At 41.3% G+C, this 26,180-nt stretch overlaps 1 protein-coding gene across 1 annotated transcript in view; it reads right to left on the bottom strand.

Annotated features, from left to right (window-relative positions):
* LOC105269359 (uncharacterized) overlaps positions 1 to 26,180 on the bottom strand; it is a 121,398-nt gene that overhangs the window by 14,540 nt on the left and 80,678 nt on the right. Inside the window, exons 6-12 of the mRNA XM_011309517.1 lie at positions 23,446 to 23,599; positions 19,749 to 19,887; positions 14,613 to 14,677; positions 12,387 to 12,638; positions 7,916 to 8,233; positions 4,230 to 4,518; positions 662 to 807 (exon numbers count right to left, since the gene is read on the bottom strand). Coding sequence (XP_011307819.1) covers positions 662 to 807; positions 4,230 to 4,518; positions 7,916 to 8,233; positions 12,387 to 12,638; positions 14,613 to 14,677; positions 19,749 to 19,887; positions 23,446 to 23,533 — 1,297 coding nt within the window. The 5' untranslated portion in view covers positions 23,534 to 23,599. The remainder of the gene's footprint in view (positions 1 to 661; positions 808 to 4,229; positions 4,519 to 7,915; positions 8,234 to 12,386; positions 12,639 to 14,612; positions 14,678 to 19,748; positions 19,888 to 23,445; positions 23,600 to 26,180) is intronic.

A 26,180-nucleotide genomic window follows, 5' to 3' on the forward strand; every position in this document is an offset into this window, starting at 1 on the left:
CAGATGCTGAGTCGTGCAGCGTACAACAGAGTTCATCCCGAGCGTGAAGCTCAGGATTTTTCTACACCAAGCAGAGCGAACCTGGTGAATAGCGTTCAACTGAGTTCCGAATGGAAGTATAAGAACGGTGGAGGATAATATCGATCATCGATCTCTGGCACTAGATTAGGAAAAGTGTTACAGTGTATTCGTTTTACTTGAAATAAGTATGTGAGTATAATTAAAGTAAGTATATTTTTGATTGGATGTTAGAATGTTCGTTTTTCAATGATAATATGAATGATAAATTGACTTTTCCATGATTTAAATATGTATTAGGAGTGCGCAAAATAACTTCGAAATAACAATCGTTATTCTTTGATAAATGCACGAAAAGTACTTGGCCCTTGAACACTGATTTCTTTCGTGATTGTATTTACCGAGGACAGCTCATAAATTGGTACTTTTTTAAATTATTTAAGATACTGCTATGATTTTCTTCCTCCAAAAAAAAATATTTCAGTTAGTCTAACTATGCACTTTACTGTGCTCCCCTTCTCGTCATTTTAACACTATGCGAGTGTATTATGTCGTATTCAATTTCTTTGAAATCAATATCTGCCGTGAACCCATCAGGAATTACCAAGCGAAACTAAGATTTAATTTAATTATTGTCACTTACTGACTAATGTGAGGTAGGGCACGCTGTGTGATTGATAATGTGGTGCACTGCAGGCATCTTCAGCCCTGGACACTTCTCGCCCGGTTTGCACTTCTGCTACATGACCATCTCTTCTATAGAAAGTCATGCACAAGTATCCACTTCGACTGAAAATTAATAAGAATCATTTTACTTAGTTTCCAATTGATTGTGCTCATGGCATGTTGCGAAATCTTTCGGATTAAGAAATTTTCAAGATGATCTGATAAGTGGGCCACGATGTACTAGAAATGTTTTTCTCTTCTTTCTTAGAGTTTTTCAAAACTTATAATTAATTGCCAAAAGACCTATTATGGATTGAATTAACCAAATGGCACTGGGATGTTATTACTATAGTCTCCTGAAACTATTAAAAAAACATAAAAAACCAAAAAACTGCACTACACTCCTTCCTGCACTGAGAAAGGAAAATTCTCCTGCCAAATATATTTACTAGCCGAAAGAAACTACTGACATTTGTGGAAAGTAAATTGGTATTTTTGCGTGGTGAAATGGCAAGTTTATCCAAATGAAATCGAAGATTCAAGATAAATAGCAGCAGATGGAAATAAGCACAGAGGATAAATATCTCGTATCTCGGAAATATTAAACTCCATATAATTTATTTCAGATCAGAATAGTATATTATGCACCCCCGGGATATAACCCTTTTCGACCATGGTGCATATGCTACTTTATGTCCCAAGGAATAAAAATTTTAATTAATTTAATTTTGATTAGCTGAAAATGAGCGGTCACTAATGATAAGGAAAACCCGATTTCTGAATTTCGATTTGAATTGCGATATAGAGCTGCCACTACTTAGAATTCCCGGAAACGAATGAGAGAGATTCGTGGATTAGTGACACTATACGCCGTTTTTTTTTGTGAAACCAAGCGCACGTGTGCCGCTTATTTCTTGACCCGTTCACCCACTCCCGAATATCCGGTTATGTCTTTCCCATCCACTCATTATTTCCACCGATCCAGACATCTCATCAAACAGTATCATCTTCTATCATTCAGAGTATATAATTTGAACTGTACGACAAGAAATCATGTTCTGGACATAAAGTAGACCGTTCTACTCAAACTTGAGACCAGATCTTTATAACCAATCATTTTGCAGAAATATTTTAGGATTCGCCTTGACGTGTAAATCTTCTACCTAATCGGATTTATTCAAATTTAGAAATTAAATTCCGACAGTCCACAGTCCAGTCAGACATGTCCAAACGACAGTCCAACCAGCCGTAGTCGAGGGTGAGGGGCATCAATAGTGCTGCCCAGACTGTCCGCTCACTCGGTAGAGCCGCTTCAGCTGGCTCCCAGTACAGATAACTAGCTCTCTCTTGAGCTTTTGGTAGGTTCCCAATGGCCTCTCTTGTTGTCTCTAGGCGACGATTATGCTCTCGCTGATTACACTCCCTGGCTGAAAGCCATATTCTCTCCTTGGCACTGCTCTCTATGCTTGGGGTTATCCTAGTCGGCCCGTCACACTCTCGATAGTGTGTACATGGTATGATGATTCCCACGCTCTCGGCTTTCCGGCATTTTGCTATCTTATGTCGCGCTCGCGGTAAGTCAGTCCTCGAGGTGATGCTAATTATATCGGACTTCCGCAAATAGTCTCTCAGTGTCCCGACCCATCCATCTACACATTGCATTATTTCACGGTCTAGGTTTCGATTCATGAAGACCGCTTATTCGTGGACACTTCTCCTCTCTCTTCAACCTAGCATCCGGAGCACCGTTAGAAAGATGTGTCACTACCACATGGTACGTTCTCAAGTGGCGGATAAGGCAGTGCTCGCCGATCTTTTTGTTGGCGGAGAAGGGTAGGGGTACACTAAAATCGTTCTTGCGGATCAAACACATTTACAATGGACATGGACATTATAAAACTAGTTTCGTTCAGAGGAGGGATACCCCAGGACAGGCGTCTGGGAGTGCGAATGTCGTTCCATTCGTCCTCATCCAGTGACTGCAGTATCGTGAAGTACGCCTTGGCCGCCATGATGTCAAGAGCGACAAGAGTGGATGGTAGTGGCCAAAAGGCCCAAACCAAGATTGACCCTTTGGGGCATACTGTGAATAGATGATCAATACAGATCCACCACGACATAGAAAGAAAGGAGGCGTTCTTTAAATTGAGAGAACTGATCTTCGGGCTGCATGACCTTATGCAGCCAAGGACGAAGGACGGAGCTCCCGAGCTCTATAAGACCATCGCCAACTTTCTTGGTGAAGAGGTAAAGGTTCTGAGCAAGCGTCCCCTGGATGAGGCGACTACCAAAGAGAAGGTCCAGGTAGCACTCCAAGATTCTTGACGAACGAGCCAGGATCAAAATCGGATAGATGAACAGTCGGATTGCAAGGGTGAAGAGCCAAGTGCTTCAAATGCCGGCAGTATGGTCATCTCCTAACCCAGTGAGAAGGCAGTGGATCTCATGGAGAGACCAACGAGAGCTTGTGACACTACCATGCCGAGGAAGCGAACAGCCACCCGACGCCCACCAGTACACTGATGGAACGAAGAGATCGCATTCCTGCGTAAAAAATGTTACGTGGCCGGGAGAGCATCGCAGCGGGCTCGGCAGATGTCGCACTTTGCTACTCTAGCGGACGCATATAAGATGGCGCGACGCAAGCTTGCACAGGCCACAATGGTTATTGTGTGTCTTAAATGCCTAACTATGCGATCACCGACTATTCCTGTCATACTGGAGAAACTCGTCTATGTGCTTTTCCCTCGGCAGGTCGACTTTCGGCGAACTAGTCCAGAAGAGGAGCTGCAGATTGTTCCACTGGTAACCAAAGAGGAACTGATGGAAGCGTGTGTCAGACTCGAAAATTCTAAGGCCCTCGCCTCAATGGAGTTCCCAATGTTGCACTGAAGGCGATCATTCAGGCCTTGCGGAACCTCTTTAAAGAGGTCTACACTGAATGCCTGAGAGAGGGCGCGTTCCCGACGGTGTAAGGGCGGTAGAGGTTGGTGTTGCTTCCAGAAGGGAAGAAGCCACCAGACGAACCGTCATCGTATCGTCCCCTCAGCATGCTCGAATGTCCTGTATCACGGCATGCTAAGGCTAGTCCTTCCAAAGAACGTAAAACTGGTGGCGGTTGCGGATGACGTTGCAGTATTTAAATCTTGTAGATTTTAATTACTAAATTAGCCCTGCTAAAGGGAGGCCGTTATGGTTCTATTTTCCTTCAAGGACATTTCAGCCCTTTTCACCGAATTTACCCCTTTCTCCATCACCTAGCATACTGAACAGATCAGACATCCATAACCTCTTGCCAAATCTCTTCACTAAGCTAGGTCCAAGTTCGTTTTAGCGCTTCGATTTCCGATTTTTGTGAGGTTTTTTCGAGTTACTTGTTTTCGCAGCCAGAAAAATCAGCCGGCAACCTTTTTAGGTCCTAAATTATTTGCTTTTTGTGTCGGTGAGGAGGCAAGCAGGTGAAAGGGCGAATGTGATGGGCCGAATGTACATTCTACAATAATGACGATTATTAGCCAAATTGAATAAATATTTCAATTACTTACCATCCAACAGTAAAATGTGCCACAATCATTGCTGTAGATTGCGTTGGGTTCATCTGTTTGATACTGTTGCATAATATTTTGACGTCCTGTTCCTCCTGGTCATCGATAATATCCTGAAAATCCAGGAATGCTATGTCGTACCTAGTAGCATTTGACCTTATTACATGCAAACTCGCATTTCGCAGATGAAACGTGTAAGATCTAGTAAGATCCAGAGTGTGCCACGTGAGGCCATTGTTATTGTGACCAGTGAGCCAGCTTGGGAACCTGCACTTTCCCGGTGACGAAGCTGTTACATGAAACAAGAAAAATAGAAAACATATTCTATTGATTTTATTGGTCTCTTCTACGGGTCTCTAGTGTTTATCTGAAAAACAATGTTTCTCTATAGTATGGATCACAGACATGCATCTTGTTTTGTTATGTTTGAACCCCTAAACATACTGTTTCGCGTTTGATTCCTATTGAAGCCACACCGAAGGCGATAGTCTTGTGATTTGGGACATTTATCGGTTATAAGACCCCAAGATCGTCAAAATTATTTGATAATTTTTCGATTGTTTTACTGTATAGCCAGGACAGCATCAAGTTTGGCCCATTGAAATCCCAAGTGCGCGACGGGAGGCATTCTAAAGTCAACCTTATCTCTGTTATTGCTACATCGGAAAACATGAGGGAAATTATACAATTAATTTTGGCCAATGGATTGGAGTCTGGTATTTGAGAGTATACGTGGTATTGTGCATGAAAATCTGTCGAAATGGAGGAAAACAATTAATGAGCTACTGCGCAATTATTAGTTTGATAATTCATCTGTAGCCAACGGTATTGTCAAAATAAAACTGACGTGAAGGTATCGGGAAACGCCGACAGCTGCACTCTGATTAATTAAAATCAGAATGAAAACAAAAATCGCGAAAGTATCCTGCTAAGCAATTCGCGCTCCTCAGAAAACCACATGTGCAGTTCGCCGATTCTAATGAAACGAGAGTAGGAAAAATTAGTTGTCTGTATGATAAGGCCGAAGGTTTTTTTCACGCTTATGGATGGAGTACGCTGGACAGATGGGCCTTCAACTTTGGACAGTCGTATTCGCACTGGCGTTGGAATTAATCTTCAACATAAGGATCCGACTTCCTTTCTGAATGATGCAAGGGAATTGTCAACGGTGCATTTGAAAAGTATTCGTGAGAAGAATGCCAATGCCAATATAAAAGCAAATACTATCTTAGCTTGCTAATACAAAGTTATTACTACTGAAGTTCCATATTTCAATACAAAAAATGAAATCATTCTACCAGCTACAAATCTGGCAACACGGTTTGCTGAGAACGGCGGTGAATCATTGCTTGCAAAAAATTGGTTGCTTCCAACAACGCGACTGGGGATGGAAATCCACTGATATTATGAAATTGGGATCGATATGTTCCATTGAAGGTCGGCTCTTCAACGTACATAGAGCTGCCCTATGATAATCAATGTAAGACAGCTGGTGTCAATGCAGTAAATGCGGAAGAATTTCTTTTTTTTGTCATCAGCTATCGCTTTTCTCTGTCCAGCAAAGACTCATGTGCTATTTTATCATATCCTCATTATGTCATTGCAACTCTTTCAGAGGGCCAAAAGATACTTGATTATGCAAACATTTGCTTTCCAATCATCTTGGGTAATATTGCAAAATTTAAGAAAAAAAATTACCAATCAATGAATGTTTACGGACTGAAATTTGGAATGTACAGTGAAAAGGAAATCATTCCTGTCTACCTTAGCGAAATGGACTCGGATATACCGACAATTAATTTATGCCTTTATACGAATGTGCATGCTACAGCTGATCTGCGACCGATTTACCACTCTGCATGGATGAGTACCCTTGCAAGGATACCCTCCTTACCAGTAATAACACCTGAGCTACGTGAGTCTAGGACAAACTAAATTGTACGAGTCAATTTCAAGAAGTTGCTACGCCAGAGCTGCGTAAGCCAGAAGAAACCCGATTGAGCAACGACAATGGGCCTGGGCTCATCAAGTGGTAATTTTGAAAGCAGCATTTGTATGGAGTTGCAGCTCCACAGAACCTGACAGCGCTGAACTCGAATTTGAATAGTCTATAAACTGGAGTCTGCAACCCTTTCGATCAATCGGGAATAAAAACGAGCCATCAAGTAATTCGATACCCGAAGTCCACGAGCAGCTGTACCGTCATCCCTGGTCAAACAGGAAATTGGATTTGTTCTTTGCATTACCCGAACCTCTCGCTCCACACCTTCTCAATGGGCAAATGAAAAGCCGGAGCACTTATATCTTCGCATCGAACGACCGAGTTCGTCAACTTCACAATCATCCTGCGAGAACGGCCTGCATCTAAAGATTCACCGAGGGTAAACTCTTCTTCTTTCTGTTCCGGTGAGGAGACTCCGAGTCTAGCAACAACTAGACTAAGTAATCACGTGTGCCTGTCACCCTTTTATTTTTCAACAACTGCATGTTTTTATCTGATTATAATTTTCCTTGATCTTTTTTTTCGCCACTTTTTTGCCAACCTATTTGAGCGGTTTGGTGGGAGTGAATGGTGGTAGATGAATTAGGTTGACCAATCTTTGCTGTTGGAAAAATAGGTCAGAAAGTAGGACACCGCAAGTTTTGTGGGGCAAACTCTTCTCTCATTGGCGATCGGTACAATCTACTTTTTTTTTATTTCTGCATTTTTTATCGGCTTTGCACCAATTTACAGGTGGAACGGTCATGAAAGACCGCCGACCGAGGCTGGCTGGTGTTACGATGTCAATGCTAGTGATTTTCTTGCTTCAATGCCGATATTGAAGCACATTAACCTATAGCCACTCTATCTCGCCAGTGAATTTAGAGGCTTTCCGGCTTCCTCTTTATGGAATTGGTCGCAGCCGAAACATGAACGGACTTGAATAACGTTATAGGCAGCACGGCGCGCGGGCACAGGTGAAATTATTAATTCACCTAACATATCAAATACACCATATCAAAGCTCTTGAATGTTTCACATAGATTAGCTACTTCAGTTTTTCTTCTAATTTTTTTGATGTTGAGAAGTAATCATCTCGATGCAGGGATACAAGAAATTTGGTACTATATTTGGTACTAAATATGCGGCGCCGTCAGCTTGAAATGTTGCCAAAGAATTGAGGGATCATTGTGAAATGACTTAAACGGGTTTTTACCTGAATAAAATATATCTTCTCCAAATAGGAATAAAAGAGAAGACGCCCTTGCTATTGGAAACAATAAATGGGGCATTTTCAAAATAGCAAAACTCAGTACACACAGTGATATATATAATGAGTTAAGCTGTTAACGAAAACCGTAATATAGGTTCATGTTTACGCCTGATGGAATTGAAGTTATGTTGGACCTATTTGAGTCTGAAATCTGAATTAATTATAAAGACGGTCGAAATTGCCACAAGAAGATATGATATAATATAAACATAAATATGGTTGACAATGATTTGATAAAAATATTATAGAATAATTTGTTCCATAGATCGTTCCAAAAATAGTAGCTGCTATGTAGAATGATGTACAACTATCGCGCGTCAGTCCACTATGGCTAATTGAAAAATCTAACGAAATAGAATTTTCCGAGAGTGATAAATAAAATTAATTAAATCAATTAAAAAACTACTAATGTGATATGCATCAAAAGTTAACCTTTTGTCAAGGTCATCGTACGTGAACCCTCCATAGGGCTGAAAAGACCATTGCAAGTGGCATCACCACTCTGGGCAACGCGATAAACTTCAGGTATACCAGCTGGTAATGGACCACTCGGCGGCATCCCAACCTCGTGGTCAATAGCTGCCATTCCCAGAACAGGTCTACCCATACCACCAACAGTCTGTCCTGCACGTTCATAAACAAAGCATCGATAACGTTCCTCATTGCTCGACGCATGGCCATGATGCAATCGACCAACCAGATAACGACTGCTACCCTCCTTCCACGTTGCAAGACACTCCAATTCCTCCACTGAAAAACAATTTAATCAAACTAATAAAGTGACACCTGGCTTATCGCACATATACAGAAAATGCATTTAATATATCATGAAATCTGACGCGTATCTCATGCACAACGATCTGCAGTCAATCAACAATATGCAATCATGATAAGAGAGGCACTCTTATTCATATTCTCATACCTACATGAATCATTAGGGATAATGCTGGTCTTTGGAACTGCACTGAGTAGTGTACAGGGGTACAGGGGTACAGTGGGTCGTAAAGGCCCATCCCCCTATACAATAGGCTCTCGTTTACCCTTTGTTACGCACTAATAACGGACGGGAGCAGGACATGCTCTCAAAGCAAAGGTTACCCAGCCCTGTTATGAAACATAGGAGTCATGTGGGAAACCACAGAAAAAAACCATGTCGGTACAGGCGATTTCTCTATTACTCACCTCCCGCTCATCGGTGCCTATTGAAAAATTCGATTCAACGGGGAATCGAACCTTCGATTTTCAGATTACTAGGCTCACACCTAAGCCACTGAGCTACCGATGTCGGTAGAAACTTGCTTTAATTATTATTGACTTCCAATATAACATTGAATTCGCCACTCTAACCATTTAAACATTGGAACCCTAGTTTCAATTTTATCATCTGGCTAATTTGCCGGTGTAGCCTTCGCTATATTACCTACCCGCGGTAGTGTTTCTACATTAACTGCGGGGCCTAGATCGCACTTCCGTACGGTGGCACTGCGACTACCAGAGTGGGAGCACTTGGGACTACGTCACACGAGGCTTCTCCCACTCTGCACTGGCAGCTATATAAACGCCTACGCGAGTTATCTCAACCAGTTCGTGCTCGGTCTTGCCTTGAGCGCAGAACTACCTGGCTAGCTATCTAGCTCCTTTAGCCTTACCTTCTAGCCATCCTACGCACTCTGTACTGTCTGGACATTCTCTCATTTCTTAGGATTGAGAAGTGGCCATCCCGCTGTACAAGACCGTGCACTCACCGCTATCGGCCCTCTTCCTCCTATTCCCGGACGAAGAAACGGTTGCTCTCTGTTTGTTTCTCCCCTTTATAGAGTTGAGAAATTAGATTGCAAATCGCTTTCTGCGCTTTAGACGCAAGTCAAAGACGTGTCTCTCTGAGACATAATTTGTAGTGTTGGCTCTCTCGACTGGCTCTACCCAGTCGGTACGCCACACCGGGATAAATGGATAATTTTTCCTGAATAATCACGGCTCTCCTGATTCTTTCATAAAGATAAAGACGCTAAGCTAATTGCTAATTAATTTAAATGTCTTCACTATCAAACAGGACACGGAACACGGTACGGTGCAAAATAAACAGATTATCACGACTGGCTTCCGTCCTTTTGGTTCTTCATCCTCGCCACTTTCTCCACCTTCTTCTGATTAACGGAAAATTCTCATTTTTCAAAAATTGTCCTTGCTCTTTCCCACAAAGCTTTCGATTGGGTTATTGATCCGATTCTTACACCACTGGTAGCAAGATCTCAATTCATTATTCTCTAGATCCATGTCCTTGTCTCCAATTGGTTGAGTACTTGATCCGAGCGTCGTCACTGTCGGGGTTACGAATCCTTTGATTTATGGGGTCAACTCGGAAGGGATCCTCATTATCGACCTCCTCACTCCCGGTCTGTATGAGTCTCTTTGCCATATGTTTGCGATATTGTTTTAATCATAGTGATAACAAATTTCCGGATTGGACGTTTCTCTTCGAGTTTTCTGATCAATTTTGATTCTTCGGATGTCCTGTAACGATGTTTTCCCGGAGTGTTCCGTAAGTCCGGGGAATTGGTTACCTTCGCCGGGTCCATAGCATCCGCGCAATTATTGGGAGGGCGCCAGCTATTTTAAGATGGTAAAACAGCAAAGCAGAGTTCCGCCTGGTTGTTAAGGAGACAATCAGGAAATACCATTTATACCGCCTAGTTGTTGAGGACACAATTAGGAAAGACCGAAAATCCGGTGGAGGTGGGGGTTAACACCTCCACAAAGTACAGATACGGACGAGAGGACAGAATGGTGGGGTTTGCCCATTCACGCGACAGGACAAACAATGAGTTCCCCCTAGTTGTTAAGGACACAATTAGGAAATACCGAGAGAGTTCCGCCTAGTTATTCAGGACATAATTAGGAAAGACCGAGATTTTACCGATAAGTTGCCAAAAATAAGTATGTCACCAGAGGTCGTCACCGTCGCCTTCCGGGGCTCGGTGAGGACATCTGGGGACTTCCCGCGAAATGCCAGAGGGGCGGATGTAAGGGTGGAACGCGTGCGGGAGCACTCGGTCGCTCAGTATGCTAGGTTATGGAGGGAGGGTCGGAATTCTTTTTAGTATGGTCGGTCCCCGATAGCGTCGGAAGGTTGGTAAGGTAGGGTGATCGATAGCAGGTCAGGTCGATAGAGGCGAGAGCGATCGGTAATTAGATAGCGGTAGAACGCCGATAGCTGCCGATATGCGCTAGCATCGCGAGAGCTCTAGGTATAGGTATACCTTCTACTATATTCCGTTAGCTCAGCCTCATGGCTGTAAGAGAGATAGCGATAGGTAAAGCGATATGGCGGGCTATATAGCCACACTAATCATCGAGAGCTACGGGCTATCAGAGCCCGGGGCCGAGTGGCCCGTGAGAGTGCCGGAGCAACTCTGACGTGTGGAGTGGAGAGTGCTCCCTAGTAGCTGTGCTCCCCACTCCCGACTCACGCGGTTGGAGTGCGTGGGGGATCACCCGTGGTACTTATCACCACCGCGAGGATATCCCTGCCGGTAACGTTTCCTGGAGCGCGCCGAATTCAAATGTCCCCAACCAGGCCGTCCAGGTAACCCCTTATCTAGACCCCTGGCCATTTGAATGCCCGCCCCATCTAACATGGAACAGTTCTCTGGAGTGGAGAACCCAGTGTTCCGACAGAGGAGTCTCATTGGAAGCTGAGGTTCAGTACTATAACCTCAACTTCCCACGCGTGGGGATTTGGCGGACCCAATCGGTACATCAGAGAGCGTAATTTATTCCAATAAATATTTTAAATTATTATTAACGCGAAAAATCGCGTTACAGTCCTTATGATTTTTATCTATTACAAGACTTGGCGTATGTTTTCACCAGGGCATTTCTTCTCTGCCGATTTTTGGTTTTAATTTCTTGTTGCTTCTCTTCGGTATCTTTTCAACACTACTTTTTAAAGAAATGATTCCGATACCAACGAAAGACATTTATCATATATTCGCATTGCAAATCGACGTGCAGACTCCGAGTACGATCTGCTCGCAAAGCACACGTCGGGTAGTCCAAGCTTACGCTGTAATTGGAGCGTCGCCTCTGGGTAAAATGGTGTCCAGCCACGCCATTATTTTTTTTCGTATTGCTCTAGGCAAATCTTATTATTTAATCATGTTTGGGTTAATTTTTTTCCCAGAGAACCAAGTCACAGCACTATTTCACTTTTGGCCGCATGGGACCGTTTTTCCTTTCTTTATATCAAAGAATCGGTTGTCCTTTTTGCGACTTCTCATTTCGAATTTTTGCGTTCCACGCTTAGGGTTCTCTGCCTATACCAGGTCGGGGATTATGTCCCCTTCGTCTACTACTATGATTATTATTTTTCGTTCTTTCCTTTCAGTTTAACATTTAGTAAATCGTTTTTCATTCTTTGCGGATTTTTCCCCTTGGGAAGCATTCCTGTTTTTGATTTGCTTTTCTTTCCTGGCTTTTATTTTAAGCAGATTTTTAAAGTTAAGCTAACGCCCAATTGCACCTTGATGCCATCATGAACATGAGGTGCTTTTTAACCCAATTTAAAGATGTGCTCGCTATATTTTTATGGTCATCTTTTGCGTTTACGAAATTTCAGTACTTAAGTGATGAAAACAGATTTTTCTCAATCTGCTATTCCTTATAAGATAAAGCAAAATTAGCGCTTTGAACCATATGTGGAACCACTTATGAATTCTAAAATTTCCAGAAATGAGATGGATCATGTGGCTAGAATAAAGGTATTTGGACAGTAAAAAAGGAAATTTACAGACATATCGTATGACAGTTGAGTGGTCTTTTTTGGGGGATGGGCTGCAGTAGCACGTGCTTGATAGAGCTACAATTTACGTTGCAATTGTGCACTTTCTTTGAGATATCTCACCTGCACTCTCTGAAGCAGGTACATCTGGACAAGCCTGATACCTAAATAGTAATCTACTGTCATCTGTACAGGTGTCAACATTGCTGAGCGGACTTGAACAAGTACCGTGACCTCGATTATACATGAATGTCATTGGGCCACGAAAAGGACAAGGCACCGCCGTTGCTTCCTCTCGAAACATCGAGTAGAGTAAAGCATCTCCTGTTATGTATGAGCACAGCAGCGTCAAGGAGCTTCTCGGGTGACAAAATGCTGGAACAATCGAAATAAATAGACATTATTTCATGTCGGATTCAATATTTTGGCATATATTTAACTTTTCCGAAACAGAAAGTTATTGCAATCACTCCGAAAATGTTGGTTAACGATATCTCCTAACATGATGACTAGTGATTGGCTACGTAGACTTTACGTTACTTGTAAAATTATTTATTAATTTCTTTTTGTCATAGTTTTTGACAGAATATTTTTTTAGTTATTATGTTTCATCTATTAATCGGAATCCATGCATGTGTATGATAAACAGACTGTAGACAAATGAATAAAACCGAGGAATTATTGATGTGACCCATGCAATTGATTAGATCGATTGCAATCCACGATTACTAACGGACCCATAAAGAGTGCGTTTCCGGACCCCACCAACATACGGGTTCCTAGTTTTTTTTGTCAGTAAGCGCCTATGTTTCGTTGCGTTCTACGAATCACCACTGATAATCTCGAGAGGAAATAACATGTATACTACATGATAATATGATCCATGTTCACTGGACTACATGTCTCATGGAACGCATTGACAATTCCGTCGATTTACATAATCCTTTAAATCGTTGAATGGTTTTCATCTCTACAGCTCGACATTTAGTACTGTTAAATATGAAAATGACATGTTAATATCTGTTCGGACGTTTATTTCTGAAGAAGTACCAAACCTTTTTGAAATCTCGTCTACCGCGTATATGTAACTAATTAAGAAATTACAAAAATTGTGGGAAATATGATGATTGATATCTAGCAGGATACGGCGTCAGATATCAATGGACATAATTCTCGAGTATTAGGTTTTATGTATTTTCAATTATAGGTAGATCGTTAGAACCAAGCGTCTTGTCTCTTCGCCTTGCCTTCCTTTTTACCTCTTCGCCGATAAAAAATGAACCTATAACAGATCGTTGGGTGCCAGGGGATTTTTATTTACCAAAGAAGCAGAAACGTGAAATCCTTAAACGCCGATGAAATTGGGACGGACTTGACTAAAGGAAAGTTGCCGAAATTGACCAGGTGGAAGGAGAAGTTAAGGTTTCCAGCACTTCCAGTACTCAGTATGCTAGCCGGTATTGAGAGGAATGAGACTTCGAAACCACGAAAATACAGAACCAATACAAAAAAATCTCTGAATCCAGTTTTTCTCTCCCGTAGACATTGTATTTTTATAATTCCACTGAATTTCCCCCCCATGAGAAAAAACATGCTCATAATTATATTGAAGATGTATTTATCATAAATACACTCCACTTCCGAAAAAACTCGTGATTACCACTATAGTTACGGATAGTTTGTATTTTTGCGGGATTCGGAAGACTGGATCCATACTTGATAAAGTTCTCATCACGAAACATCTCATTAGACTAAGCTCAAACTGATTGGATGAGAAGCACATCTGGTTCTACCTGGACTATTTTTGTTTCGATGAACGGGATCAAAACTTGCTGAGTTTTTCATCAATGGACAACTCTCCTCTAGTAATGACGGGCCTTCCTCGTGCTAATAAAGAATACCTTATCCAGTATTAAAAGGCTCCTTAAAAATTATTTATTCACTTGCACCCATATTCCAATACTAATTGTCATTGGAAAATATTTTATTATTCTTGGCTTCTTGATCCAACTCGATTGGTTCATCTCATCGCATAACATTAGCCCTATGTTTGTTTAGAATGAACATGGAAATATTCAAATATTACAATAAACCTCAAGTCATGCTAGATTATAATGCCACGTTATTACAGCTGTATTTATTGCTTACTTAGTGATTACCAAACGAAAATCGATTGAATAGAAATATTTGTTTATAATTTCATGTATTCATAGATAAATTCGATTTTTTGAAAATTGTGAAAATATTACCACAGAACTCCATTCAGTAACATTCAATACAGTAGATTTCACAAATAAAATTGAAAAATTTCACAAGAATAAAATAAACGATACAAGTAATATAACTTACTCTCTTTGTACTGCAGAACATTGGCGTGCTTCTCATGTATCACAACACATCTGTAGCATGATTTTCTGCAACAAAGAGGAAAAGATAATGTGGTAAAGAGTAGAGATAAAAAATTGACTACACTAAACAATCATTCTTACAAATGTGACATTCGGCGAAAAATCCATTGTTTTATTTTCTCTGTATATCTTGTAACCTGGTATTCTCGGATTTCGACCGTTTGCCGGTATTTCAGATGTCCAAACGAGAAGTCAACTGTTGATGAACGAAAGTGGATTATACATTTTTTTTCTGATATTTTTTATTTTTTATGTCTTTTTTGTTTTTATCGAGCCAAACGTTCACTACTCCTTTGGATTCATCCGGAAATTCGTCGTGGGACTTTCCGCCGTTCCCTTTCCAAATTATTGGGAAAGTATGAGCGGTCGGAGGGAAAATTTGAGATGCCGTTATTGGATCTTGATCTAGGTCTCCAATCCGCTAGTCTTTGTCGAAACCTAGTCAACGATGGTCATAGGAGTAAACGTAAGTAAGCTGCCCGACAGGACGCTCTAACACCATCACAGACCAACTCCCTAAGCTAAGATGGGAGCTATCGTGCTAAAGGCTGAATGGCATTAGGGAATCATATATATCAGGCGCTGCCTCGATATATGCATGTCTAACCCCAGTACCTGAACTCTGCTGGAGCGGACTCGTTTTTCTTTGGGTACTCGTGGGACTTCATATATATCTTAAAAAATATTAAATAATACTTTTAAGGTCGAGGGCGGCTTACTCTTAAAGGGAACATTGGGAGTGTCCAGAGGGCTGGGCGAATTAGCTTCTGAAACTCCGGCAGTGATGCAGAAAACGGCGATGGTGGAGGCAGAGGGGCCAGAGGGAAGTGCCACTTTGGTAGGAATCACCGAAAACATACCTGCTGAAGAGGGGAAGGGAGGGCTATGGTGCCGGCCCGCTATCTGTAGCATACCCTGACAGAGACGTAAACTGTATGCTATTGGACGCAATTTACGGGTGCGACTTGACCGGGCTAATCTCGAGCTTTGAGGGTTTAGTCGCTCTGGATTGAATTGGCGGGGCAAGTAGAATTACAAACTTCTGTTGCAGAAACTTGGTGGTGGTAATGATGAGGCCGGGGGGGAATGACCTAGCGAGGAAATCATCTTCTGCGTTGTCTATCTTCCGTATGACTTTATCGCGCCGCCACTCATCAAGGAACTGCAGGATCTGCCTAGGTACTCCAGGTCAAAAGCCTACTGGAATAACTGACAGACGAGGATTTGCACATACATAACAAGGGATCCAGTCGCGCGATGCCAATCATTCATTGACATCATAGTGTGCGATCGTAGGATGGCGCAACGATGTGTTGACTGGAGAGTGAGCGTGAGGTCGCACTCTCCCAGCAGGAATGTGCATGAAGCAATCCCAAGACCACCGACTGGGATTGTATTAGAACAAAATCTGGAGGGAAAGCTGAGAAACATTTCCATCAGACCGTACAGCATGGGCAGGTTAGGGGAACTGGTGGGCAGAATCCATGAGGCTGTAGCCGAGTCTTTCCAGAGCGTATTCCTAATCAAACGTTGCAGGAAGGAGAAGAAAGGTGACAAAGTAGAGTCGAAGACTAGGAAGGCGGAGAAGCATGGCCAGACGATTCAAGAACCGTGCTTCCCGCTCCAAGTAGGATGAGAGCTCGATATAAAAATGCACATAGAGAGTACATGATTCTCATAAGGAAAGAAAAGGCATTTGTATGCAGGACTTTGTACGAGTGCCTCAAAACGCTGTCGCAGGTGGCCGGCCTTCGCTAGGTCTTCTCCTACGCAAGGTGTGGGTGATATTACGCGACCAAATGGTAAGACTATCATCCTGGTACACCTGATCCAGGTTCATTTTCCAGTCTCGACTGTACGAAGAGGAAGAGTCTGCCCTGAAGCGGACTGGACACGGTCAGAAGAGAAAAGGTTCGATTGGAATCTAGTCTCCAAGATAGTAGTTGCGCAGCTTGGAGTACCCGATGGAGTACCCGGCACTTCTGCAGAAGAGAGTTCCACTGCTATTACGCTTGTTATTGCCAGTACTTAGGACAGGTTTGGTACTAGGACATGTGCCAAGGAGATAGTGGGAGATCAGAATTGAGTGATTATCTCCAAACTGAGTACAAGATCTACAGACCTATAAGTCTGGGTTATTTCCTACTGAAGACACTAGAGATACTCGTTGATAGGCACATTAACGAGAGGACGGCAACATCGTTTAGCATAAAAAAACCTATCATCCGATGGTTAGCAGCCATGCTTCTAACAAGAAGGGTACATTCCTCCCTTAATGACGGCACTGTCAGCGCACTAGCGGCAAGGGTTGCACACAGTCCTGTCACTCTGCTATGTCGTTCTGCCGCTGCTGTAACTTCTCGTCGTCAACGGCCTCCGTGTGGGGATTATTTTTGTATGACTCCAGTAACATTGGATATATGGCCGCCTTGGGGGGTTGAAAGGTGTGGAGGCGTTCGTGTAGGGAGACTAGGTGACAGTGCTTATAATTAGTAGGAATGACAGCATGCTGGATGGCAAGATTGCTGCGCCAAAGGCGTTGGGCTCAGCGATGTGTTCAGCAATGGTGCTCCCTCATGGACTCAGCGTCAACCCGAACAAAACTGAGATGGTGCTATTTAGAAACACAAGGAGGAAGTATGTAAAACCCCTTTCTATGTATGGCACGGCACCGAGTGCCTGGAGATAAACATCTGGGCCTATGGCTCGAGAAGAATTTCACTGGGAAAAGTTTGCCACTATGCAGAGCGACAAGGTCATTATGACCTATTAGGCATGAAAGAATGTTTGGAAGCACATGAGGTCTAAGTGCGAGGGTAGTCTACATCTACATAGCCATTATGATCCCACAGCTAACATACACCGCTGTTGTTTGGTGGAGCAAGGCCATGAGCAAGGCCTGACTAAGAGAGCAGTGGAGCCCTACAGCAGCGCTGGAGACACTGCTCTTTGTTCAGCCATTTCATCTCAGTATCAAAGACGTCGGCTACAAGGCTGCCGCTTCAAGGCATATGAAAGGAGCTAAAGGTGGTTATACGGCCATCCTTCCTGCGGATGTAGACCTGAGGGAGATACTGTCCCGAAGGGAGATACATGGAGAGCACAAGCGCGCTTTCATAGAGCATTTAAGGTCAACATTGGCTCGGGGAAACTCGGTCATAAAAAGATGCAAAGTGGGCACTGCTCAAGGGGCTAGTCTGCTACACGGTCGGCTCCAGGACCGATAACCGAGCCGGAGTGCGGGTTTTGTTGGAGGGGCCTTCAACCAGGAAAGCCATCGGACTGGAATCACTCGCAACTTTCCTCCAAACGCAAATAGCTACCCTGAGAGCTCTCGCAATGCTAATCTTGGACAGACAGGATAGAGGCAAAAAAAAACATCTGCTTCGATCGTATGGGGTGCGTTGAGGACACTGCTCAGCCATGCGAACGCCTCACGACTAGTGAACGATTGCACTGACATGATGTCCTCATCAAAAGGAAGATCACTGCTTGCAATCACCTAGAAGTTGTATGGATTCCTGGCCACGCTGTCATCATCAGTAATTAAAAGTTACATCAGCTAGGAACGACCACGTGGGTGTGCACATCAACTTTATTAAGGACATGATGCGGTGGAGACCTGGAGCTCAGAGAGAATTTCCACGCTATTAGTTCTACTCATTCACTAAAGAAGCATGAAAATTGTTATTTTAATTTTTCTAGAATTGTCAAGATCAATTTCGATCTAATAGTACAAACGATTGGCAAAATCGACAAGTGTCGAAAAATTATTAAAAACAAATGAATAATTAATTGCATCGGAATTTTTACTCCGTTATCCAACGACAGAGTAAATAGAATATGTTTGATAAAAATTTCTGAATTTTCAATGAACATTTGCTCAATTAACAAGTCGTTATTGGCCAGATGACGAACAGTTCTACATTATCACGCGCCATTGAATTTGGCGTAGCGTAACCCCTTCAAATTGGATCATCTGCAACCTTGTGGTCCTCTCTTTCATTTGTTCTCGAAACCGCTCACTAATCGTTTTCTTCGGAATTCTTAATCACGTTTTCATGGTACTGCTCGAAAAAAATCTATGGTGATCGCTCAACTCAAGTTGGAGTTCACTGTGTTTAGCTTAGTGACTTATTTATTATAAACATATTGACTTTTATGAGTATAAACAGCCACGTGGAATGAATTTTGAATCAGTTTAGTCCCTACCGAAAAATTTGTTCTCATTCGTTGGGCTCATAAATTTTCACCTGACTAGGTCTCACAGGCAAATCTTTTAATATAACAGAAATACCCTTTTGATTTCAGTTATTAATCTTGCTACGTTGAGATTGAAATATTATCCAAAACCACTCATTTACTGAAACACCCTATCAACGAACCCGTCCGCTCGGTTCAATTACAATTGAGCTAAATTTAATTTCATTTTCGCATTTGAATGTCAACATGATGACAATTTATTCAGCGAAAGAGAACGACAATGTAAGATTTGTGGCAGTCGTCCGCATCCCCGGAAATGCAAAGAACCGGAATCCACAGATTTGAGGGATCACACATTTGGCCTTTTTGGATTTGTTCACCAACTGTACGCCGAAAATTTCCGAAGATGCAATAGCGCACAATAACACTATTGTCCTAATGATTTGAATTTTTTGTACACATTATTGAGGGTACTATTCTCAATTGTGCGCTGTAATAAATAGCATTTCTTAGAATGCAATAATAGGGTGCTTATCAATTTTTTGTATTTATTCCACTAAAACTTGGGGCCCCGCATAAACTAACCACTCTACAGTTTTGTGTCCAGTGTAAAAAAATCGGACTCCATTTCTTTGAAGATCTATACCCATCTCAGATATCACGAGCACTGACTACTTATGATACGATCGACTCAATGGGACACCTTCCGTACTTAATAATCAGATAATTTGTAACTCAATACCTGCCGAATATCTAATTCATAGAGTATGTAAATTAATTGTGAAATTATTCATCGAATTAGTAAATATTTGATAGTGAAACTCTATGCCTGATTGCTTATACTATAAGTCTCATTGAACTGATTTGTACTCACTCGTCCACGACGAGGAACTTATCACCTTCGTTCCTTAAACATTTGCCCTTGCTGGACAGCGTACTTTTGGATATGAGTATTGGTTGCCTCACACCACTTTGGAACCAGGTACCTTCCCATTTCACTGGAAATGCACATTCTGAAAAATATAAGAAAAGAGAATGAATTTTGCACTTTTGAAATACATGACTGTAAGTATTTCAATAGCACATATGATAAAAAATTTCAACTTTAACACAGCTTTTCTGTAGTATTTATATAATGCTCATTGTACGGATACCCAACGACGGTTCTTAAAAGATACATGAATCGAGGCTGGCCGGCGTTATTTTTTCAAGTGGTCTTAAATTCATTGAGTACCCTTATGCATATCGCTAAAAGTATTAGATTGCTCCAAAATTCACACAGCTCTAGATACCAAGTCTAGGTTGCACATTTTCATGTCAATAATCTATTGATGGAACCTGGTGGTACCTACAGACTCAGAGAATATCAATAGCTGATAAAAAAAAATCCTTTTCTATAGTATAGCCGGTTGCAGACTTACGAGCCCCACTTCAAAAGTCGACCAACAACCTCTCTAATGGTTCCTTATCATGAAAGCAGAGATACGTAAATGAAGTTCGCCTGAGTCGAAAGTCGTAAGACTGATTCCTTATTGGTCAACTCGAATCCGAAGTCGAAATTCGAATTCGGCGCACGAAGTGCGCAGTAGATCTCGTTTATAATTAGAACAAACGTGTCTAAATTCTAAGGATCTCGAAGTATGAGCTTGTATAGTACAAGAAAATTACACAGGAGGATATTTCACGAAAATGCTCGAACTTGGCACGTATTAACACAAGTTCTAATGTAAAGACAGGTAAAAAAATGTTGAATCAAAAATGCGGAGAAATCAACATAAATAATAAAATTATCTATGAATTATGTAGGATAGATTACTGGACAATGTCCCAGACAAAATCACTTGGCACATTCCGTAGAGTTGAACAATCGTACGATTGTAAAGAGAATTAAAGATGGTGCCCGTAAAAATAGGAACGCGAGAGTCTCGTCGAGTTCTTGTCGAAATCTTGACGTGATTCCTTGTCATCACTCGATTTTTATTCAATCATGGTCCTTTTGATCGATTGATGAAAATTGTCACCTCATCTTTATCGAAGGAGAAGTGAGAGTACCATCTAGCGACAAACGTTTCACTTATTTATGCTTCTAAGACGCATTTCCCGCCCAGATCGTTTTTCTTTCTTTACTTGCCGGTGCTCGCTTATTACGTAAATGACTATACTGGTTCTTACAAAAGAAGTAACTTCGGATTTCGGCCCGAGCCAGTCCCCCCACTTTTCGACCGACCGCCGAACGCCGAAACGAATCCGGCCTCCGTCAGGACTATTTTTGCCACCTACCGGCAAAAATTCTTGAATGTCCATGGAGTGAAATGTTTTTTCAATTAAATTGTAAAGATTGAGCGATTTATCGTGTTTTATGAGATTATTGGGTCTTGGGTGTGCTTTGTGTTTAATTATCTGAAACTGTTGGTCAAAGTTGGCGCGCGCGGAGTGATATTTTCGAGGTTAGGAGCGCATGCGCGAGCAAGAGCAGGGGTCGGCCGGGAGTGGGGGGATTGGCTCGGGCCGAAACCCGAAGTTACTTCTTTTGTAAGAATCAGTATAATAGTTGAATCCTTCTTTGACTAAGCTGAGTGTGATTTATACGTAAACTGTAATAACGCCAGGACTACTACGTCAGGGAAAAAATGCGCAAGACAAACTGAGACACAGGCAACTTGCCAAGCATTCAATGACGACAACAACACATTGACAATCAATTTGCCGTTTCCAAATTTAAGCTTTATTACCAATTTGGAATGAGAAATAATTGACAAGTAGGGATTTGCTTGGATGGCAAGAAACGTAGCATCGACAAACCTAGCAAATGTAAAGACGGAAATACCACAGACTTACGAAAGCGTCTTTATTCTCAATACAAAAAGATTTATCATCAGCTTCTCCATCATCGGCGTTTGAAGAATCTCTACGAATTGGACAAAAAACCATGGACGAAATGCACTTCTAGGTGAGTTGAATAATTTTCATTTGATTCAGCCTAGAATTATTTAACTCGATTTTATGGTTGAATTCAGTTCTAATGGTCGATCGTATTTTGGCAGCACCGTCTACTTCAATAACGGTGAGTGGGAAATGCACTCAATTAGGCTGGAGTTTATTCCTACGCGGGTCAGGCCGATAGGTAGCTCAAGGTTTTTATGAGTCTTCAGACAAGTATGAGCTACACGAGAAATTGCAAGGGACTCCGGTTCGATACTACGTCAGCGACTAAAACTTTCATCGAAGAACATGACTTCAACAACATTAACGCATATCCTGATACCACTATCATCACAAATTTGGGGAAAACTTTTAAGAACATTCGACACTCAAAGAAAATCCAACATGTACTGAGAAGTTTTTGTAAAGGAGCTGAAGGAAAACTCGTGAAGCCAACAATTGACGTGAGCACGTGAGCACACGATGGAATAGCACCCATCATCTGATTGGCCAAGGTTTAAGAATGAAGAAAGCACTCGCTTCACTTTGGCCCCAATCTAGTGAAGTATCTCATTTCAAGCTCAGTGAAGATGAATAGTCACTGTTGAGCTACATCTATGAGTTTTTGAACGACTTTGAAGGTATTTCGACGTTTTTAGAAGGTAAATATATAACTTTACCTCAAGTCATTCTAGCAGCTAACATGCTATTAGATCAAATCGAGACTACAACGTTCGAACTAAACCCTAAGAAAGACAGAACCGAAGTCGATAAAACCTTTATTGAGGTATTTCCAGCCGCGAGAGATAAAATAGTTAAGCACTATAATAAAACCAATTGGGTATATTGTGCTGTACTTATTTTGGATCCTCGACAAAAGGTTGAAGCTTTCTCTCGGACAAGCTGGGGAAGCAAATGGAAAAGAAGTCAATAAAGGAATCTAAAAGAATTTACAAAACGAATTATTACCATGTTACTGACCAAATTCTATTTCATCCACTTTAACCACTTTCGTTAGAAACTTCCAGATCGAGGTTCGATTTCTCGATTATATTTCCGCACTGGTAGTTGATCGTCTCTTCCAGGAATCTACCTCTCTCCACGCCCTACGCACCTAGCAACCGAATAATCTCGTATCCTCGTAATTCCACAGTCCCGAGGTGTGTTTATGTTAAAAGTACATTCTGGGGATGATCTCCGAAATTTTAGTTTTAAGTTTCGATGAAGTTACGGTTGCGGTTGATCGGTTTCGCGTTGCTAATAATCGGTTGATGTGCTGAAAGCATTTTTAAGGGTTGGATGAGCTGTTGATTATTCCCGGAATTTCGTTCGGGTTTCATGGTTTTGGTCAGTCCAGAACTGTCGGAGTTACGGAAACGACAGTGTTGACGACGATGGTGTAGAGTTTCACTTAAGTGGGCTAAGATTTGACTGACTATTCGCTACGGCTATAAAAAATCATTCCAATGTATTACAATTTTATTAATGAATAATGATATTGGAACAATGTGTAAGAGTCGACAGATGAACAATGTGCATAATGTGTACACAGATGAAGAATAAAATGATAATATTATCGCAAGAACAACAATTGAAGATCGAAAAATTCATAAAATCCAGTATAATCAGATTGAATAAAGTAAATTTACCTGTTTGACGGGTATTAAAGGCCAGACTGCTACCTATGATCAATATTAGCAGCAGTGGGCTCAGTAAGACCTTCGAAAAAATTGGCATCTTGAAGATGACCGCCTGCTCGATGTCAAGTGTGTTCAACCGATACCCATCATCACCGTATATTATCTGTAATAAAAGAGATAAGAATCAAAATTAATAACATTATTCGGGGACGCTGATTATCAGATAGGCAGATGTGCTTCTCCGTTGGTAATTCAAACTGCGGGTATGAAATGGTTAAAACCCCAACGAGTAGACATATGGAGGAGAATTTCATAATAATTTTAGTAACATCTTTGATAAGTCTTCAATATATTTAATAGAATAACTATTTCAAATAATACAAATTGTTCTTCATTCGTCGATTTCGGTAATACCTTCGTAGTGCAGGAGGGTACTGAGATTGAATGAATAGGGGCACAGAATAAATTGGAGGTATGGTAAAACGTTCGTTGTGGACTCAATTCTCGAAGTTTTGTCTTCAACAGAAAAATAATATAGTCAAAGCAGAATTTTTAATATGGATAGTCACCGGTATCTGCTCTTAAAATTGAAGAGAAGAAAGTACTACATGAGGAACCGAAATGGTAACTAATAATTGAATGGCAAGAGTAAAATAATGAAACTTTGACGTGTGCTGCTAGATGAAAAGAGGTCCTGGAAGAGAAAGACTCAGTAGTAATGAAATCGAAATAAATCGGTTCTGCAGTCATGCACAGCTTCGCTGTGGTCGTTGCCTCGTTTCAAAATGGTACACCATAAATATTAACAAAACTGTAACACGGCAAACATTGGAGAACCGAGAAGCTGTGCGAGAGCAATCCGAAAAATTCCTGGTTTTCAATTGAAAATTCATTCAGGACAAGCATGAGCTGAAAAAGATACTAAACAAGTCACGTGTTTTGTACAATTGGTCGTTTCCACTATACGTAGTAAGCCATAATACAACCCATAATTTCCACCGATGGCAAATTGTAGTGGAACAGAATCTTTTCAGACCGTCGAATATTTTCGTTATGGCTTTGAAATGAGAGAAATTTACTTCATGAAGAATGCATACGGAAAATATCAGTTTCTATACACTAATAACAATAATTAAGAATTTCTAAAATTTTCGGTGGATTTAAAAACCTGGGTGAAGCAAGTGTTTCTCCCGTACGTCGGATCTAAAGGCCCATTGTTGATAGATTCGTGGAGCGGATATTGCCCACAAGCAGTACATGACGAAATTCTTCGAAATAAGGAATTATTGGATATTGATACCCAAGGGCACCACTAGGAAGATTCAATTACTCGATGTGTATATGTGATGATTCAGAATTCAGATGTGATATTTCAGAATATGGAAGAATTATGTTTATCATTTGTTGGATATGGTTACCTTTTTCGACTATGACATCAATTGGTAGTCAAGGAATAATAGTGACCGGCTAATCGATCATGGCCTTTTTATCACAATCAAAATAACCATCTACAAAAAGATCACAGCCATCAGATCATGAACCAAAAATATTAACAAACAAAAATATCACAGTCCAACAACAGGTATGGTTTTGTCTATTAGGTTTTCTATGCCCGTCGTTATTGGACTTATTCATTTACTTGTCACAGGATCAATCATTGGTGAGACATCATCAACATACTCCTGATGTTGCTGCTGTAGAAGGTCTGAAGGTCATCAATGAATTGAAGAAGAAAGCAAACTATTCGAATCAAGTTCTCAGTCTACTTGTTGGTTCAGTGCTGGAGCGAATACTCGAAAATGTTGCCGTAGAACTGCCTACCCGTTTTAATTTGGTAACAGTTCGATGTGTTTGTGCCGCTGTCAACCCGTAATAACCAACTCCACTTTGCCATGTAGCACGAACCAACAATGCACTCGAAAGCTGGTACCAGGGTTCAATGAACGTGCTCGAGTGCCTAATGCTGCTCTTCATCACTTCATCAATTCCAAGAAGATCGAACATGGTCTACTTGAGTTCATGATGTCCAATGTACTAGCTCACAACGTTGTTGCAGAACCTCGTCGCAGAAAGTATGTGGTAATTGCGTTCTGAAAGCTCTAGTGGAATCGTATAATGCTGACGATATCGTTGTCTTCTTGAAAGGTGCTGCATTTAATCTAAAACTATAACCTGCTGAGAGCAGTGGTCCATTCACGAAGAAATCAGGTTCTCATAAACATCAAGATATGTTTCAGTTAACGATTTTTCAGGATTCCTCTTTCTACTTTCAAAACCGTTCGCACCTGTTTGACCTCTTCTGACTGCCTTTCTTCCTTTCTGACATTCATTCTTCTGAGTTCCATTCGTTTGTGGTGTTGTTTTTGTGATGTTTGAACTACGATGTTCTCGTCGGTGGTATTTTTGCTTGTGATATTTTCGACGTGTGCTTATTGTGATATTTTTATCCGTGATAAAAAGCACTGTAACTAGAATAATATAGTGTAGTTACAGTCTTTAGTTCAGTTATTTTCACCAAGTAATCAAAATTTATTTCATTATGTGTAGTTTCAGAGGGGCTATATTCTCAAGAAACTGGATGAATTTGAAAATCCCGTGGATTTTGCGGTTGCAGAATCCTCTCATCCATAGTGCGACATTGAAGGCTGTTATAATGTTGCAGTAGTGAGATGCTTTTTGATGTGAAAAATCACATTTTTTACATCATTTTCCTTATGAATGGCATTTCTATACAAATTACGATC

This window comes from Fopius arisanus, unplaced genomic scaffold, assembly GCF_000806365.1.
Source record: "Fopius arisanus strain USDA-PBARC FA_bdor unplaced genomic scaffold, ASM80636v1 scaffold00068, whole genome shotgun sequence".
Lineage (NCBI taxonomy): Eukaryota > Metazoa > Arthropoda > Insecta > Hymenoptera > Braconidae > Fopius > Fopius arisanus.